Source organism: Dermochelys coriacea, chromosome 1 (assembly GCF_009764565.3).
Source record: "Dermochelys coriacea isolate rDerCor1 chromosome 1, rDerCor1.pri.v4, whole genome shotgun sequence".
In the NCBI taxonomy this organism is placed as follows: domain Eukaryota; kingdom Metazoa; phylum Chordata; order Testudines; family Dermochelyidae; genus Dermochelys; species Dermochelys coriacea.
Window position 1 is genome coordinate 56,780,253 of NC_050068.2, and position 19,064 is coordinate 56,799,316.

The 19,064-nt window shown below is 43.0% G+C and overlaps 2 protein-coding genes and 2 long non-coding RNA genes across 9 annotated transcripts in view; 1 reads left to right on the forward strand and 3 right to left on the reverse strand.

Annotated features, from left to right (window-relative positions):
- The window catches only part of LOC122457941, a 26,191-nt gene continuing 7,127 nt past the window's right edge, over window positions 1–19,064 (reverse strand). The window contains exon 2 of the long non-coding RNA XR_006277718.1: window positions 1–332. This is a non-coding gene — a long non-coding RNA (uncharacterized LOC122457941). The remainder of the gene's footprint in view (window positions 333–19,064) is intronic.
- Window positions 1,569–8,632, reverse strand: KCNRG (potassium channel regulator). Of its 3 annotated transcripts, none has more exons than XM_043504489.1 (3): window positions 8,228–8,632; window positions 8,052–8,146; window positions 1,569–1,983 (listed from the first exon to the last, which is right to left on the reverse strand). In XM_043504489.1, exons 1-3 carry the CDS (start codon window positions 8,630–8,632, stop codon window positions 1,731–1,733), a joined length of 753 nt encoding a protein of 250 aa, XP_043360424.1. In that variant the 3' UTR covers window positions 1,569–1,730. The 3 variants fall into 3 exon arrangements, with proteins under 3 accessions (XP_043360424.1, XP_043360423.1, XP_038243802.1); XM_043504488.1 differs by having other exon boundaries at window positions 8,052–8,149; XM_038387874.2 differs by having other exon boundaries at window positions 8,052–8,632.
- Window positions 5,912–18,466, reverse strand: TRIM13 (tripartite motif containing 13). Of its 2 annotated transcripts, none has more exons than XM_043504485.1 (2): window positions 18,345–18,466; window positions 5,912–12,078 (listed from the first exon to the last, which is right to left on the reverse strand). In XM_043504485.1, the coding sequence occupies exon 2, from the start codon at window positions 12,070–12,072 to the stop codon at window positions 10,843–10,845; it is 1,230 nt and encodes a 409-aa protein (XP_043360420.1). In that variant the 5' UTR covers window positions 12,073–12,078; window positions 18,345–18,466; the 3' UTR covers window positions 5,912–10,842. The 2 variants fall into 2 exon arrangements, with proteins under 2 accessions (XP_043360420.1, XP_038243801.1); XM_038387873.2 differs by having other exon boundaries at window positions 18,349–18,445.
- Window positions 18,945–19,064, forward strand: part of LOC122457938 — a 20,838-nt gene continuing 20,718 nt past the window's right edge. For all 3 annotated transcript variants that reach the window (XR_006277710.1, XR_006277712.1, XR_006277711.1), the window contains exon 1: window positions 18,945–19,003. This is a non-coding gene — a long non-coding RNA (uncharacterized LOC122457938). The remainder of the gene's footprint in view (window positions 19,004–19,064) is intronic.

The window sequence follows — 19,064 nt, forward strand, 5'->3', positions numbered from 1 at the left end:
TGTGAATCAACACAATATTTTCCATTACAAAAGGTTATTAAAAGTTAGTCAGTCTACACTTCATTGTTGTTTATCAGGTATTGTTTTGGTTATAGACCTTGGGTACAGTCTTAACTCAATTTTCTTTCTTTGCCCATTAAGGGGGTTGTCATGTTCATCTGCATTTCTTACCGTCATTGATTGTCTTCTTGACTGAAAATGTTCATGGTAACTTTTATAAAAATTCAATACCAAGAAGCCACATAGATGCAAACATCCAAAATGGTCTTTGATTTCTTGGCAACTCAGTAATGTCTCCTTAATAGTAAAAAGAAAAGGAATACTTGTGGCACCTTAGAGACTAACCAATTTATTTGAGCATAAGCTATAGCTCACTTCATCGGATGCAACTTGCAACCTATGCTCAAATAAATTGGTTAGTCTCTAAGGTGCCACAAATACTCCTTTTCTTTTTGCGAATACAGACTAACACGGCTGCTACTCTGAAACCAGTCCTTAATAGTAGTGATCTATTGGGCCAGATCTTGTCCCAACCTCCTTTGTACCATCCAAAAGTTGCCATTAATAGGCCTAACCAGAGTAGGGAAATCCTTACTTGGCAGAGTCCACCACTATACCACCCTTTCCTGGCATAGTCACAAACTTCAAGGATGAAGGGATGGATCCAGAACCTGCTACACTCCCACATTCCTAGAACTGCTACAAACCAGAGTAATTTAAGAGTATTCAAGAGACTACTCCAATTTCTGGTGCAGGCCAGTCTGGCACTGCAGCGTGACCATGTCTTAAAGTCACCTTTGCCAGCCCTTCATCCTAGCTGTTTTTCGCATTTGGCAAGTGCTGAAAAGTTCTTTGAACTATTTTAGTTAAGAATTCCAGCCTATTTGTTTCTTCTGAGGAATAATTTAGTCTTTTATTTTTGTAATTGGGATGCTACTAATTAATTGACCTTTCATGAGAGCCTGCCATGCATTGCATTGCAGACCTTTTTTAATATTACATTTATCAAGTTCGGAGCATTGAGGGACAGTTTAATAGGTTCTTTTCTTGGGGGATCCTGCAAGAGGAGATAATACACTAAACTAATGGTGGTTTCATAGATAAAAAGAGTGGGACAGGGCATATCTGATATTTTCACAATGCTGCTTTCACTTAATTGAAAGATTGTCTCTGTAGTTTTTGCTTGCAGAAACAGTATGTAATCATTCAAATTTAGATTTCTCCAGCCATCTATAAAACCTTCTAAAGGAAGGAGAAGAGAAGGTTGTGTGGGCCCTGTTTATTACTACTTCACTTGCTAATGTCATATTTAAAGTTGCCTGTGTGATATTCTGCAATGGAATGCAAGAACCTTTATTTAGGGACTCCCTTTATTCCCAAAGTGCTTCATTTTTTCCATTATGCCCATCTCAGTTTTAGAAATTGTTTTGCACATGTTTAACTGCTTGATTCTGGACTACATATTTCAATATTGCATCAGTATTCTCCCATGCTCCAGAAAAGGGTTAAGAGAGAAAAAACAAGAACTTGGCTTCTCTGTTAAATGACTGCAGGAAAAGGAGGGAAACTGATTTTTTGAGAAATATATAAAAATTGACTGTTGTTACCATCCTCAATAATTACTATCCTCAATAGTTACAATTTCAAATAAAAAAAGAAATACTGGGGTTAGTAGTGTCTACACGTGTCTCTTCCCAGATTCAAAAGGGTAGGTGGTAAAGAAACAGGTTTCATTTCTGCTTGTACATTGGAGTTAACTTCATCTGTGCTCCACCAGTGCTTTCTGGGCTTTGGTTGGCAGTGAGAAAAAGGGTTTCTTGCCTCTTCATCCTTTCAAAACTGTAGCATTCAACTCTTTCTTCAGTGGAGACTGTTCTGGTGCTTACAAGGTGAAATCCTTCTTTAAGTAACGTGTCAACCAGTAGGCCTAGTACGTTAGTTCCATTAATCAGCTTTCTATGATCAGGTTTTATAGAGTCGTACCTAGAGAAAGAAGTGCAATTGCGAGTTAACATCCTTCTTGGAGGATGGAACCATTTATGTAACAGGGCCAAATTCTCAGCTGATGTAAGTCAGCATGACTCCCATTGACTACAACAAAGCTGTACTGATTTACACTAGCCAAGAATCTAGATTAGTTTTAGGGCTGTCGCGTGATTTAATCGCAATTAATCGCATTGTTAAACAATAATATAACATTTAAATATTTTTTGATGTTTTCTACATTTTCAAATATATTGATTTCAATTACAACACAGAATACAAAATGCACAGTTTTATATTTATTTTTATTACAAGTATTTACACTGTAAAAAAAACAAGAGATAGTATTTTTCAATTCAGCCAATACAAGTATGGTAATGCAAGTATGGTAATCTCTTTATCATGAAAGTTGAACTTACAACTGTAGAATTATGCATCAAAAAAACTGCATTCAAAATAAAAATGTAAAATTTTAGATCCTGCAAGTCCACTCCCAGTCCTACTTCTTGTTCAGCCAATTGCTTAGACAAACAAGTTTGTTTACATTTGCAGGAGATAATGCTGCCTGCTTCTTGTTCACAGCATCACCTGAAAGTGAGAACAGGTGTTCGCATGGCACTGTTGTAGCTGGAGTTGCAAGATATTTACGTGCCAGATGCTCTAAAGATTCGTATGTCCCTTCATGCTTCAACCACCATTCCAGAGGACATGCGTCCATGCTGATGACGGATTCTGCTCAATAACAATCCAAAGCAGTGTGCACCGACACATGTTCATTTTCAGTACGAGTCAGATGCCACCAGCAGAAAGTTGATTTTTTTTTTGGTAGTTCGGGTTCTGTAGTTTCCGCAGAGTGTTGCTCTTTTAAGACTTCTGAAAGTATGCTCCACACCTCATCTCAGATTTTGAAAGGTACTTCAGATTCTTAAACCTTGGGTTGAGTGCTGTAGCTATCTTTAGAAATCTCACATTGGTACCTTCTTTGTGTTTTGTCAAATCTGCTGTGAAAGTTTTCTTAAAACGAACATGTGCTGGGTCATCATCCGAGGCTGCTATAAATGAAATATATGGCAGAATGCGGGTAAAACAGAGCAGGAGACATACAATTTTCCCCAAAGGAGTTCAGTCACAAATTTAATGAACGCATTTTTTTTTTTAACAAGTGTCATCAGCATGAAAGCATGTCCTCTGGAATGGTGGCTGAAGCATGAAGGGGCATGCAAATGTTTAGCATATCTGGCCCATAAATACCTTGCAATGCCAGCTACAAAAGTGCAATGCAAACGCCTGTTCTCACTTTCTGGTGACGTCGTAAATAAAGAGAGGGCAGCATTATCTCCTGAAAATATAAAACAAACTAATCATAGAATCATAGAATATCAGGGTTGGAAGGGACCCCCCAGGTCATCTAGTCCAACCCCCTGCTCAAAGCAGGACCAAGTCCCAGTTAAATCATCCTAGCCAGGGCTTTGTCAAGCCTGACCTTAAAAACCTCTAAGGAAGGAGATTCTACCACCTCCCTAGGTAACGCATTCCAGTGTTTCACCACCCTCTTAGTGAAAAAGTTTTTCCTAATATCCAATCTAAACCTCCCCCATTGCAACTTGAGACCATTACTCCTCGTTCTGTCATCTGCTACCATTGAGAACAGTCTAGAGCCATCCTCTTTGAAACCCCCTTTCAGGTAGTTGAAAGCAGCTATCAAATCCCCCCTCATTCTTCTCTTCTGCAGACTAAACAATCCCAGCTCCCTCAGCCTCTCCTCATAAGTCATGTGCTCTAGACCCCTAATCATTTTTGTTGCCCTTCGCTGTACTCTTTCCAATTTATCCACATCCTTCTTGTAGTGTGGGGCCCAAAACTGGACACAGTACTCCAGATGAGGCCTCACCAGTGTCGAATAGAGGGGAACGATCACGTCCCTCGATCTGCTCGCTATGCCCCTACTTATACATCCCAAAATGCCATTGGCCTTCTTGGCAACAAGGGCACACTGCTGACTCATATCCAGCTTCTCGTCCACTGTCACCCCTAGGTCCTTTTCCGCAGAACTGCTGCCGAGCCATTCGGTCCCTAGTCTGTAGCGGTGCATTGGATTCTTCCATCCTAAGTGCAGGACCCTGCACTTATCCTTATTGAACCTCATTAGATTTCTTTTGGCCCAATCTTCCAATTTGTCTAGGTCCTTCTGTATCCTATCCCTCCCCTCCAGCGTATCTACCACTCCTCCCAGTTTAGTATCATCCGCAAATTTGCTGAGAGTGCAATCCACACCATCCTCCAGATCATTTATGAAGATATTGAACAAAACGGGCCCCAGGACCGACCCCTGGGGCACTCCACTTGACACCGGCTGCCAACTAGACATGGAGCCATTGATCACTACCCGTTGAGCCCGACAATCTAGCCAGCTTTCTACCCACCTTATAGTGCATTCATCCAGCCCATACTTCCTTATCTTGCTGACAAGAATGCTGTGGGAGACCGTGTCAAAAGCTTTGCTAAAGTCAAGAAACAATACATCCACTGCTTTCCCTTCATCCACAGAACCAGTAATCTCATCATAAAAGGCGATTAGATTAGTCAGGCATGACCTTCCCTTGGTGAATCCATGCTGACTGTTCCTGATCACTTTCCTCTCCTCTAAGTGCTTCAGGATTGATTCTTTGAGGACCTGCTCCATGATTTTTCCAGGGACTGAGGTGAGGCTGACCGGCCTGTAGTTCCCAGGATCCTCCTTCTTCCCTTTTTTAAAGATGGGCACTACATTAGCCTTTTTCCAGTCATCCGGGACTTCCCCCGTTCGCCACGAGTTTTCAAAGATAATGGCCAAGGGCTCTGCAATCACAGCCGCCAATTCCCTCAGCACTCTCGGATGCAATTCGTCCGGCCCCATGGACTTGTGCACGTCCAGCTTTTCTAAATAGTCCCTAACCACCTCTATCTCTACAGAGGGCTGGCCATCTCTTCCCCATTTTGTGATGCCCAGCACAGCAGTCTGGGAGCTGACCTTGTTAGTGAAAACAGAGGCAAAAAAAGCATTGAGTACATTAGCTTTTTCCACATCCTCTGTCACTAGCTTGCCTCCCTCATTCAGTAAGGGGCCCACACTTTCCTTGGCTTTCTTCTTGTTGCCAACATACCTGAAGAAACCCTTCTTGTTACTCTTGACATCTCTTGCTAGCTGCAGCTCCAGGTGCGATTTGGCCCTCCTGATATCTTTCCTACATGCCCGAGCAATATTTTTATACTCTTCCCTGGTCATATGTCCAACCTTCCACTTCTTGTAAGCTTCTTTTTTATGTTTAAGATCCGCTAGGATTTCACCATTAAGCCAAGCTGGTCGCCTGCCATATTTACTATTCTTTCGACTCATCGGGATGGTTTGTCCCTGTAACCTCAACAGGGATTCCTTGAAATACAGCCAGCTCTCCTGGACTCCCTTCCCTTTCATGTTAGTCCCCCAGGGGATCCTGGCCATCTGTTCCCTGAGGGAGTCAAAGTCTGCAAACTAGTTTGTCTTTAGCAATTGGCTGAACAAGAAGTAGGACAGAGTGGACTTAGATTGCACTACAGTACTTTTAGGAGGTGAACTGAAAAATACAATTTCTTTTGTGTATCATTTTTACAGTGCAAATATTTATCAAAAATAATATGCACTTTGATTTCAATTACAAACAGAATACAATATATATGAAAATGTAGAAAAACATTCAAAAATATTTAATAAATTTCAATTGGTATTCTATTAACAGTGCGATTAAAACTGTAATTAATCGCAACTAATTTTTGAGTTAATCATGCGAGTCAACTGATTAATTGACAACTCTAGTTTGTTTTCTAAATATATTAATTCTTTACCTCATTAAAAGCACAGTTCTTTCAGTTTAACCAATGATATTTTTACAGAATAGACACTTTGTTTTTCCCACTATGAAGTTCACTTTTTCCTTACAAGTGATTGTAATAACTCTTAAATTTTGTTTAATTTAATGGAGGGGAAATGACTGACATAATGCTTAACGTACAGCAGTTTCTCAGATAAGAAGAGTCAAATTGGTGCAAGGTCAGCATAACTGGGTTCATTTACATAGCAGCACTCTTCATTACAAAGCACCTTTCCCTACTAACAGGGAAGTTTATTGGTCGTTTACCTTGCATAGCAGCTTTTTTTAGTTACAGTTATGAAAATTATTTACAACTAAAGTAAACTGATTTTACTTGGAATAAAGTACAGGAGGTTTAAAAATTCATCCAGACACCTCAAGGAACAAAAGCCATGTAAAAATACAGTTAGAAAGTAGCATAAATTGACAGGCAGAATTGCTCCATAGTTCATGAAAAAAGTACAAAAGGTCCAGAAGAAGCACTAAAAGGTAAAGATTCCATACAACCACAAATCATTGATTAGAGATAAGTTTGTAAGATTTTTCCTCTGCAGTTCAACAGAAAAGTGTAGCTTGATTAATCAGTCAGAAAAAAGAGGTTATAAAAGACTACATCACACTGTTTTTAAGTTGCCATAACCTACATTGATGCACAGTTAGTCCAATAAACCACAAGTTATATACCATTTAAGTGCCATCTTATGTGTGCTATGTGAGAAAGCCCAGGATGAGCTTCTTACAATTATTCAGCTAAAGAAAAGTCAAAATATAAAGATAAACCCTACTGAATTTTTTAAATCCAGCATTCTCTTAATTGTTTAATTTATATATTTCAAGAAAGAATAACCCTACTGGAACTATTCCAGTGAAGTGTCCATAAAAAAAATCCAGGCATTCCAAGAGCCACAGACGATAAACTAGGTTATCTTTTCTTGTATGGAGACAATTTCCAGCTGTATAATAAAGCCACTCTTTAGAGCTTCTAAAAACCATTATAAACTATGTAACTAGAGCCTGATGTGGCTAGCATAGAGGTCACTGATTTCCCATTGAAAGATCAATGGCAAGAGGACCAAGATCTTAAGCCCCCACTCTCCCTCCAAACTCATGTAGTGTATACAATTTATATTCTTCAAAACAAAAACCCACATCTATAGTTAAGGAACAAGGAAAGTCCATTATCTTAACTCCACCTTTGTTTTCCATTCCCACTTCCATCATTCTGTTCTCCCCTTCTCCAAAATGAAATCTACAGGGTGTGTTTGTAGCCATTTTAATTATCTTCCCCTTCTCTTTTCCCCAGCTTATTCCACATTTATCTTGGATAAAGTTCTTGTGGGAAAGTTTTCCTATTTATTCATAGTTTTCCCAGTCTGTAGGTTACAAGCATTATGGATGCTTATGCGCACAAGGGAATGGCACGTGTGACAAAACTCATTTTATAATTTTCAAAACTTGTATTAGCCCACATTCAGACTTAGCAACTTCACTAATGAGAGAGGTCAGCTTCCTTCTTTCCTCAGCAAAAAAAAAAAAAAAAAAAAAGGTACCCTGCATGCTCCGAGTTAAACATCTCAAAGGAGAGGTGGTTAAGATAAAGTATTTTCTACCATTAGTAATCAGTTCAGCCAATTAGGAACATCTTCACGGATTGCCCATTATTACTTCAGATAACTCACAGGCTTCATTTTCAGTTATCAAACATTCTGCCTACTACAGGAGAGGTGAACCCTTTCGGATAGGTCACTTGGCTGACAGAACATCGAGGCAGTTACATATAGGACAAACAGCAGGATCTATCTAGGCAGAGAATCAAGAGCACAAAAATATTACTGCTGGCAAGTGGTTCTTCTCCTGTATTTTAATTTTGCATTTTCCAATGGCTTCTCGGTATGACTCAGCCATCCCATTGGACAGACACATCAGAAATATAGAAAGAGCAAAAAGGTGAGAGGAAGGTCAAATGAATTAGGAGAATAAGATATTTTTAAAAATCCATTAAAAAGTTAAGGAAACTTACAAGTTAGATCAGTATAATAGGAGTTAAATCAGTCACCTCTTGGCATTGAACCATCAATTGATTATCTCATGATCTCATCACAGTGTAGCAAATTGCATGTATTTTATGAAGTAGAAGTCTTGGAATTATTTCAAGAAAGAAAAGCCACACAAGGTGAATACCTTGCCACTAACTGGTCACCAGCAGAATAGTCAGTGCCACATTGAAAAACCAGGTCATGATAAGAAGGTCTCTCCAAAGGAAGTGGAGTGAGGAGCTTCTGAGAAGGGAAAGGATTATTATTCCAGTTCTGTCTCACGGACTGCTCTGTAAACACAGTGACCTGTCCAGCCAGTACCTCAACAGTGTTGCTGCAAGAGCCAAAGACTCGAAAAAAGGCCCGAGTTTCCTGGAGCAAGAAGCGCACTTCCAAGATCTCTGGTCTTGGCTTCAGCAAGTTTTCCTGGCTCAGGAGATCAGCCAGGGAGTGGAGCTCATAGAAGTCTGCTTCTCTTTGCAGCCTCTGATAGTCTGAAAAGTCAGTGGGCAGAGAAAGCTGGAGTGTCCTCAAAAAATCTAGGATGTAATTAAACAAAGTTCCATCTCTGTCCACAAAGAATTGTCCATTCACCAGCCTGAATTCATGGTCATTGCCATTCAATATCCGTGCTAACCTGGACTCTGGGAACCGTTGCAGGGTGGAAGCCCATGTTGTAAATTTTGAGCCTCCCACATTCAGAATGGCCACTTCTTGATTGCTCATATTGTCTCTCCACCGATCAAGATTAACACTGACCTATGTCTTTCTAACCAAACTATTCCTAAACTGCAAATCAACTGGGACTGCAAGTATCATTCAGTAATCTTACTGTATGTTTGGGTGAGGTGTGTAGCACCGGTAGGGTTCCCAGGCAACAAGAAGCATAAATACAATTAAAAATAGCTGTTTACAGGTCCTGGTTGCTTGGGAACTTGGACTCTTGAAACAAAAATAAAAAAAATAAAACATGAACAGCTTCCAAAGCCTGTTGAAAAATAGTTGACTGACTCTAAGTTTTGAAAAATCCTGATAAAAACCAAGAACTATCCCCAAAAGCAAGACATTCAGTATAAATATTTGAGTTTTACAGCACCACAAGATGATTTCATTTCCATACCACTGTGGGTGACCAACTGCTAAAAGAAATGTTCAATGTACTTTAAGGCAACTCCACAATCATGCTCTGAAATGAGAACATTTCAGAGAAGTTGGAAGTGTATTTCACAAAATGTTTCTGATCTGAAAGGATTTGATTATTAATATGTTTGTATGAAATATCCATACAGAGATATGGTAATGATTTACTATTTCTTTCTATATTCAATTATCCTAGAGTTAAGTCATGAAACTCACTAAACTAATTCTTCCCAGGTGTACTGCAGCCAATGGAATGACACGGAGTAAGTCTACACTGCAACTGGAGGTGCAATTGCCACATGGGCTGACATACCCACACCAACTTTAATTTAGCTAGTAGTGCTGAGAATAGCAGAGAAGTCAGAGAACCACAGGTTTCAGTTGAAGCTATACAAGTCTGCCTGGGCCCCTGGATACATACTTGTATTGCCCATGCTGCCATGTCATCACTGCTATTTTTGGATGTGCTAGCTAGATTAAAGGTAGCACATGTATGCCAACCCATGCTCCAACGGCAGAGCAGAGAAAAGGAGCATGACCTATCTCAGGGCTAAGGAGTTTCCTAACACAACAAGGCCAATGTTAATGGATGTGATTACACAGCAGGTTTACCGGCAGCAACCATCTCTCCAGCTGTTGAAGTCATGATTGACTGATGTGGGGAGGCAGAGAAGAGATGCTCCCCCCTCCACCGGCTTCACATTGCTCAAAAGATTGCATTTTTAGGGAGGTTTGCTTCCTGGCTGTTGAGCAGGGTGGAACTGTCATTCTTTCACCTTAAAGCAAGCTCTGTTCTTACTTCCTACCACCACCACCACCACCACCAAGGGGAAGGGAATGGAGAAAACTCCCTAGTCCATGCATTCACCATATAAGTATTTTACCCTCACTGCCACAATGAGATGCACTGTATCCCCAATTGTGAGCAAGTGGGTGCATTTCCCAATAGCTCTTTACATTAGAGGCACTTTGTAGAAAGACACAGAGTTGCAGGTGGCTTTTAAAAACAAACCATGAATCCAACATGAAGATAGCTCAATCCCTTGACAGGACTGTAGCTGGAAAAGTGTCATTGCACAGCATATAAGAGCACCTTGCAGCTAGTTCTGCCCCACTCACTTCTGCTTATTTCTCTTTCCTATTGCAATCTGTTCGAGACCACCGCCCTGAAGACTTTTTTTTTTTTAAACTAAACCCTGTAATCAATATTCAATGTATATATAGCACTGCTTATACCCAGGATGAGGAATCAGTGAAATTTAACATCTTCAATTATGAAGAGATTCCAAAGAGATAAAAGTACTACTCTGTATTTTGCAATGGATGGCCAGTCTTAGGCAAACTTTGCAGCCCACCTCTCTTAGCAATCAGAAGTGTCCTTCCTAATTTCAAAGAACCTCCCACAACAACAAAATGTTGATGCATTTAGGGATCAGCACTTTTTACTCTAGGACATGTAAAATCACTCATACAGTTATATTAATATTTGACTATACATATTGTTAGTTTTGCCTTATATTTTGGTTAGAGCAAGGAAGTGCATGATTTCAAAATGTTTTTGGGAATAAGATCTCAGAAGCAAAAGTATGTTTCTCCAAAGTTCGGTTTCACCTTCCAGCCTATCCGTGCTTGAACTACACGAACAATATAAATAACTCAGTAAACATTCCAAGTCTTAAATGCTTCCCTCAGAAGCCAGAGATTTTTTTTTAAAACTGTGCATGCACTGTTACGTTTTCTGCACCAGAGTTCTGTTCACTTCTTGGGCTTCTGAATTTGTGCTTTGGTAGCGGACATTATAAGAGTTTATATTTGCACACAAATTGTGCAACATTATCCAATACCACTAGTGTGTAATTTTTGCACTTTTCACTTAGAAGTGAAGCTCCATCTGTCATTTGCTCCCAGTAAAACACGGCATGGTCAGCTATCTCTGCAGTGTCTGCCAGATAGGATGAGCCAATTGTAAAAAGTTGAGTTTTCCAGCACTGAAGATTGTCAAAGACAGATTCCACAAAGGTCATTCTGGCGGCTGCAAGGATAAATAAGCAAATCAGAGAAGTCACTACAAATGTGCGTGAAAAGACTGAGGGAATCTTGAAATTAAGCATGCTGTTTTCCTGAGGCAAAGAAAGCTTGTCCACATCTACTAGTTTTACACCATTCCACTGGCTGGTATCAAAGTTCTTTATTGTGGGATTGATGTCTACACTGGAACAAGGCAAAGGGGTTTCCTTGATCACTTTGATTTTTTCCCTGAACTCCTGCATCTGTTGCAGAAATATAATGGGCTCAGACACATCCTTAAAGGCTTCTGCAATGTTAAAAGCCATTCGTTGCTCTTGTAGAATTGTGTTCAGTTTATTGATTTCTGGATCATAGGCCTGCATCACTGCAAGCTTCATGGTCTCAAAGTCCGACAGAATCTCATTTCTTTTCTGCTCCAGTGTGTGCTGCAGCTTCTCAAAGAACTCTTTCACTTTGTCTGAATCCTTTGTCAGCATCTGCAGCGCTTTCCTCTTGCTTGTTTCCAAGGTGTCTAGCCGGGAGAGCGCATCTCCACAACGCCATGTTTCAAAGCCTTGAAACAGGGTTTCAAAAGCACACTTCTCCTGCGAATAGGCATCTTCAATGGAGCAAAATACATGCTTTGTGTGGTCACCTCGAGTGGCACAGACACCACATATCAGCTGCATATCGGTCCGGCAGAAAATGTTGAGGGGCTGCCCACTGTGCACCTTACACATAGGCATTTTGGGAGTTACTTTTATTTTGTTATACTTCTCCACAATACCTTTCAGGGAGTAGTTGACTTGTAAATTGTTGATTCCTGAAACAGGAGTTTCTTTACGGCAGGTAGGACACTTGAAAATGGGGGGTGGTCTCCAAACCACACTGCGGACATTTCCCTCTAGGATTCCCTCCAAACACTTCTTGCAAAAGTTGTGAGAACAAGGTAAAACCCGAGGATCTTCAAACAAGCCACAACAAATGGGACAGGTGAGGTCTTCCTCTAAGAGCTCCATCACATCCTATGGAAAGGACAGGGAAAAAATATTTGAGGGACTTTATAAGAACTATTTCCATCCCACCATCATTAGTCAAATGGGGAAGAGGTTACAGTAAACCATGCCAAGAGTAACTTCCATTCGAGATAAGCTTAGTATAGCTTGCCCTGGCTCAGTGACAGAAGGCTTTTTTTGCCCAAGGAGTTTCAAAGCGGGTCTCAGCTGGGCTGCTATGCATGTTGCACACACTACCAGTTCAGCCACTAATTGCTTAAGTCTGTTCTAGTATCTGATCATCAGACAAAAGTTGCTCAATGTCAAGACAAAATCAGTTTCACAGTCTTGGCGTAAACACTGAAAAGGAATGTTAGCTAAACCTGACAATGGTCTTTAATATCTGCTGATAATGATTTGAGTACTAATTCAAAACTTAAGTCTTATTACAGAAATGCAATTTTCAGAGATGAATTTGATCTGTTTTGTGAAATTTCAATATGGCAGACAATGTTAAAATTGAACCAGAAAGTTACATTTCACTTCCCCAACTCCTACAAAACTTGCTTTTAAAAAAACCTGTCACTTTTTGTGTGTGCATGGGGGGGGGGAAAGCAGTATTGAGGGTGACTTACAGAGTAAAGCGTCAGAATATCCTCAGTTTTAGAAGAGTTTCTTAAATGCTCACTCTCCTCAGCCCAAAGCCAAAGGCCAGTCAGCATTTGTTTAAACTTAGTTTAAGAAGTTCGGGTGCAGGGAAGAATAAAATGTGTGAATGCCCTTTACGTTGCTATTGGGGTATTCAGCACAAAATTGAAATATTATAAGAACATGGAGGTAACTCTTAAAAATCATTGCCATAAAAATCATTTATAATCTACTTTTGATTACATAATCTGTATTTCCAGATCCAATGCTCAATATCTATTTAAATTATGGCAATTTCTTCTTCTTTTCTTTCTTTTTTTTGGGGGGAGAGGAGGCGCTAAGAAATTAGGATTTATCAAAAGAAAAATGTGAGACTTATCTTGTATTGCAGTAGCCCCTAAATGCCCCAATCAGGGATCAGGCCCATTATGCTAAGCACCTAATAATTTATGTAACAGAAACCAATTCTCTGGTGCAGAGATCTTACACTCTTAGCATATGAAATGAGAAAGCAGGTGGATACTTAGAAGGGGAAAACGTTAGAATTGATATTTGCCAGACCTGCAGACTCGATTAGTTTGGTGATGAAAGGTAAAAATACTTCGTGAGAACTAAAGGACACAACAATTTTCCCATGCTTAGCACTATATTACCAAAGTGGCTGAACAGTAAGTTCTCCTCAATTCTCATGGTGCTATCACACAAGGTACCAGACTGTTAAGAAAGGTAGGAAACCGGTAAAAAAAATAGATAGTCGGGAAGAACCGTTCAGAGGGAGGTCGAGGATACCAGTGGATACATGAAAGGCAGAAAAATCAAGAAAGACTGCACTGGGAGAAGAGGAAGGTTTGGGATGCAGTTTGGTTTGATCAAAAGAAAGCTTTCACCACAAGTAGATAGATATTGGCTGCAACAAAAGAAAGGAGAATTCTTCAGAGGATACAATCAACCCCCAAATTCATTTCTCCAATTACTAGAGATGTTTGCATGGATAAGCAGGGCTTGAAAAATTTACTAGACTGCTACTCAGCCAGAAGACTAAGCCTACTAACCAAAGGTCAGTCACCTCAAAAGTAGGGTTGCCAGGTGTCCAGTTTTCGACCAGAAAGCCCGGATGAAAAGGGACCCTGGCAGCTCCAGTCGGCACAGCCGAATGGGCCACTAAAAGTCCAGTTGGCGGCACAGTGGGGGCCAGGAGCTAAGGCAGGCTCCCTACCTGTTCTGGTTTCGCGTGGCTCCCAGAAGCAGCCACCAGGTCCTTGCGGCCCCAAGTCGGCCAGGGAGGCTCCATGCATTGCCCCCGCCCCGAGGGCCAGCTCCACAGCTCCCATTGGCCAGGAACTGTGAGCAAAGGGAGCTGCGGGGGTGGCACCTGCGGGTGTGAGGGCAGAGACTCCCTGATCACCCATGCAGCATGGGGCCATGGGAACTTGGTAGCCGCTTCCTGGGAGCCACAGTAAGCGCTGCCGGGACCCTGCACCTCAAACCCCCTCCTGCACCCCAATCCCCTGCCCCAGCCCGGAGTCTCCTCCTACACTCCGACTCCCTCCCGGAACCCACGCCCCAACCCCTGCCCCAGCCCTGAGCCCCTCCTGCAACCCAAACTCCTCTTCCCTGGCCCCACCCCAGAGCCCACACCCCAAGCTGGAGACCTCACCCCCCATACCGCAACCCCTTGCCCCAGCCCGGTTAAAGTGAGTAAGGGTGGGAGAGAGTGAGCGACAGAGGGAAGGGGGATGGAGCAAGCAGGGGGTGGGACCTCAGAGAAGGGGTGGGGCAGCAGAAGGCCCTCGGGGAAGGGGCAGGGCAGGGGTGTTCAGTTTTGTGAGATTAGAAAGTTGGCAACCCTATCCCAAAGCGTAGGGGCAAAACCCTGGTGAGAAGTCCAGTCCACACCATTCTCAGCTGCTGGAGTTCCTAATAGAGTATTGTCTCCGGATCTGATTCAGGGACTCCATTTTCCTATAGGAGTCTTCAGCTATCAGGTTAATTTGAAGCACCTCTCTTATATAATAATGCTAATACTGGCTGTTTATAAAAATACTGAACTGTAACCTACCTTATCAGGTTACTAACTGTAACCTGATCTTTTGGGAAGCCATTTATGACTTCTGTGAAAGCATGTAATTTTTAAAAAAAGTAAAATGGGAAGCTATGAGCTTATGTCTCCTCTCTTCCTCAAGTAGATGCCAATAATATTAACATTAGAAATCTAGAAGTGCTCACATGACAGAGAAGGATATGTCTATACCAAATTATGAACTCCAGTTTGTATTACAATCTTCATTTTGGATTAAACATCCATTTTATATTAAAGGGCTTGGCACCTAGTTAAAAACTGTGTCTAAGAAGCCATCACAGAGCAACTAAGGGCCATCAGATTTGACTGTCTCAACTTCTTGCCCATCACCATGCAACAATAGACTGTCACAGAAGCCGGATGGGAAGAAGGGGCTGGAATTTCCAAGATAGAGCATATGGGTAAGAAAGAAGGCCATCCACTGCCACATGGCAGAAGACTGGGCTGAAGAGAGAGAAAGTGGGAAGGACTCTGCCTTGCCCGCAAGGCTGACCACACCTCAGACTCACAGAAGAAATGAGATCAGACTAAGGGGGTGAGGAGTGCACCTCAGGGCTCTTATTTTTCAAAATTATGCAACTCTAGTACTTTCTGGAGAAGAACAGCAACCCTGGTTAAGAAATTCCTTTGCAAAGCCTGTATTCCATGCTTACCTGCCATGCCATCCCTGAAGAGGTTAATAAAGAAGCTCAGAGCACCAGCAGTAAAGTGGAACTATGATTGTAGGAGTAAAAGCAACCACCAACTCAGAAGGGCTGAGGCACTGAGGTCTAAGACTACGTCTACACAGGCAACTGAATAACAAAACTCGTATCTTTCAGAGGTGTTAATCCCCTGAAAGACAGAAGTTTTGCCGTGACAACTGCCAGTGTGAACAGCATGTTGTTGGCAGGAGAGCACGCAAGCCCAGCTCATTGGGGGTGGAAGTTTTTTGTTGGCAGGAGAGCCGACAAACAGCAACTACACTGCGCGACTTTTAGTAGCACGGCTGTAGCGACACATCTATGTCACTAAAAGCAGTGTAGTGTAGAAATAGCTTAAGGCAACCAGGCTGCAGAGCCCCACGCCCCAAGAAAGGGTGTCAGTGATAGGATCTACACCTGGGGTTTGCCTTAGAGATCCAGATCTAGGAACAGTGACCCATCTCTGCTTAGACCCAGAGGCTTAGAAGCATGTGAGATCCAGTGGTTGGGTCCACTTACAACAGATTAACACTCAACTAGAGAGGGGGACTAGACCCGTTGGAACTTGTTCAAAATTTGAGTCTCCTACTTATTTGGAACAGACTGATTTGAGAATCAACTGTTTTTCCTTAAGTAAGCTAGAAGCTGTTCCTCATGGGAGCTATTCGATCTCTCTAGCTTCCAAATCTAAAAGATGTCAGCTACAGAACAAAGCAGACTTTTGGCTTTCCAGTCACAGTGAAGATGTGCAAAACAAGTCAAAGTATAAACGCAAAACAAATGGTCTAATTCCTCATCCCAAATATTCTCTCAGATGAAAACAGGAACAAGTTAATTTAGTCTGTTTCTAGAATGCAGATGGTGGCTTATCAGATAGTAGCAGGAAACAAGGTAACGTGAAAGATGAGGCAATGAAGGCTAGGATTGACCCAACTCAGTACAGCATCCAAGTTTCCACTACTTATTTCAAAACTAGATTTCTCAAAACAAGAAAATTTTCATTGATAACTAAATTCACATCATGGCAAGTATGAATTTTAAAGAAAAAGATGCCCGAGTTACTTGAGCTCAGAACAGACATTTTTGAACACCTGAGTTCCAGGCACAAAGCTCAGGCAGTTGAAAGATAACTGAACATAAGGTGGCCAAACTTTAAATAAAGAGATTAGTTTATAGCCGAAATTCCTAATACATAGGATCAGTCTAAAAGATTAAGCTTTTAGAAAACTACACGTGCCTAAAACTAAGAGTTTATTATGAAATGCCTTTACAATAACAAATATATAGCTTTGCTACCACAGCATCATCATCCACAGAACAGACATGACATGGGGACAGCCTATTTCCCTATTACTCTATTACTCAGTATTTCAATCTTTATCTGCTTCTAGGATAACAGCATAGAGAGTTACTCTATGCTACTCAAAGAAACTGATGAGGTTAACAGGAGGAGGAAGGCTGCAACTTCTTAAAAATTGTCGTTTCCCCCCTACATTGCTTTCCAAAGTAACCAGTCTTCTCCTTGACTTGCTGAGAGGCTTGAGACAAACTAAAGATTCCACAGCATCCAGTACACCTGTTTTTAACTTAAAGAAGGATTTCCCATTCCTCTTTCCAAAGAGGGACACAGATCTGAGAAAGGAAGGCCAGTGAAGCCAGCAAATCCTGACCTTTGAGGAGTTTGTCCCATAATCACCATAACTTGGAATCTATTAACTATTTAGTTCCCTCAACTCTTATTTGATCGTTCTAACTAAGGAAATTGAATTAATGCCGCATTTCAGAATGAAGCTATCTACAGTACACCCTCATTATAATGAGCCTGTCAGGATCCAAGCCTTTTGGTTCATTATAACCAGGGGTTTGTTATAACGAAAAGAATCAAAACGACACGGTGGTGCAGCTCCGAGTTGTAGTTGTGCACGTGTGCAACGCCCCCTCCCCCTTTTTCTAAACCACACACAGTACTGTACTGTAGTTGGGATTCAGGTTCAGTATTGACAAAGGTTCTTTATAATGAAGCGTGTTATTGCAAGGGTGTACTGTATTTCCACAGGGGGACTATAGAAGCATCTTAAAAATACTGTTACCCAATAGTTTTTTAAGTTTAGGAGTCAAAGCTTCTACCATGGTGAAGAAATGCCAGTATGGTTATAGCAGAATGAGGCGTAGGGATTCCAGATGAAATTCTTTCAATCCACAAAGAGGGAAGTTAACAACAAATTAAGGTTGTCCCTCCAGTGGATATTAAGCCACAAGAGGAGAGAAATCAATGATTAGGGAAAAAGGAGAGGAACCAACGTGAGCGCATTGAACCAGTTCCAGAGATGGGGGATGAATCTGAACCCTGGGATCCGGATGCCAAGCCCCACCCCACTACAAAGTGGGCAAGCGCTGAGCTCTTGCGTCTGAAGCCATTCTATAAAGCCAGCTGTGGCGTGTGGCTCCAGCTCTCCGCCACCGCACAGGCTGGGGGCGGGATCCAGGCCCTTCCACGGCACGGTGGGGGGAACTGGGGCCTTAAGCAATTGCTGCAGCTTAGCCCCGCTCACGGCAGCCCGACACGGCCTGTGCTGCTACTGAGTGTCTGCAGCAGCCTCCCCGGGGCCCGTCCCTCCCGCCCGGGGAGAGGCGGCCCCCCCTGCCAGCGGCCGCGGTTCTCGGCCAGGGCCAGCGCGTCTCCGCTCTTCCCCGGGGAGGTTCCCGGGATCCCCCAGCCCCGCTCGCTACCGGCCCCAGCCTGAGCCCCGCCGCCCGCCCACCCGGCCTCGGGGACCGCCGCCCTCCGAGCCCCGCGCAAGCCCAGGGAGGCCGCGGCGCCCCGGAGCTGGCGGCGAGAGGCCGCAGGAGACTCGGGCCGAGCCCAGCCCGCCAACGCGCCTCACCTACGGGAGCCCGCCGCTCGGCGTAGCCGGACACTCGTGCGGCTGAGGCTGGGCCCGGCGCAGGCAGCAGGCGCCTCCCCCCTCCGCGAGCAGCGGGAAGGCGGGGCCAGGGCCCGGCTTTGTACCTCCCCGCCCGCGGCCTGCTCCCGCCGCTGTTGGGGCCCGGGCGCGGGGTACGTGCGGCCTGAGCACGTTGCGCCAGGTTCAGGGTGGTCCCCGTGACTGACTGGGGATGGGGAAGGCTGGGCTGACACAGGCCCGGGCTCTGCGTCCTCGTCACGGCAACCCCCCGTGATTCGAGGGGCCTGGGGCGAGTCATTTGGGCCTTGAGCGCCCTGGGGAAAGGGGGAAAGCGTCTGCCCTGGGGGAGGGGGGAATCGGCCCTAGTGTAGAGCCGGCACCGGTGTGTGGGTCCGTGTGTACCACAGTGTCAAGTGCGAGGAGAGGTTAGAAAAGCTTTCTCCAGGCTCCCAAAAAGAACAGGAGGACTTGTGGTACATTAGCGAGGAACAAATTTATTTGAGCACAAGCTTTCGTGAGCTACAGCTCACTTCATCGGATGCGTTCGGTGGAAAATACAGTGGGGAGATTTATATACACACACAGAGAACATGAAACAATGGGTGTTACCTATTACACACTGTAAGGAGAGTGATGAGGTAAGATGAGCTATTACCAGCGGGGCGGGGGGGGGGACCTTTCTTAGTGATAATCAAGGTG

Excerpts from the sequence above, each read along its gene's own strand:
- KCNRG (XM_038387874.2), bottom strand. The coding sequence starts at position 8,632 with ATGAGCAATCAAGAAGTGGCCATTCTGAATGTGGGAGGCTCAAAATTT. Across the intron at positions 1,984-8,051 it reads GGTGACCAGTTAGTGGCAAG|GTACGACTCTATAAAACCTG; the intron begins GTATTCACCTTG and ends TTCTTTCTCTAG.
- TRIM13 (XM_043504485.1), bottom strand. The coding sequence starts at position 12,072 with ATGGAGCTCTTAGAGGAAGACCTCACCTGTCCCATTTGTTGTGGCTTG.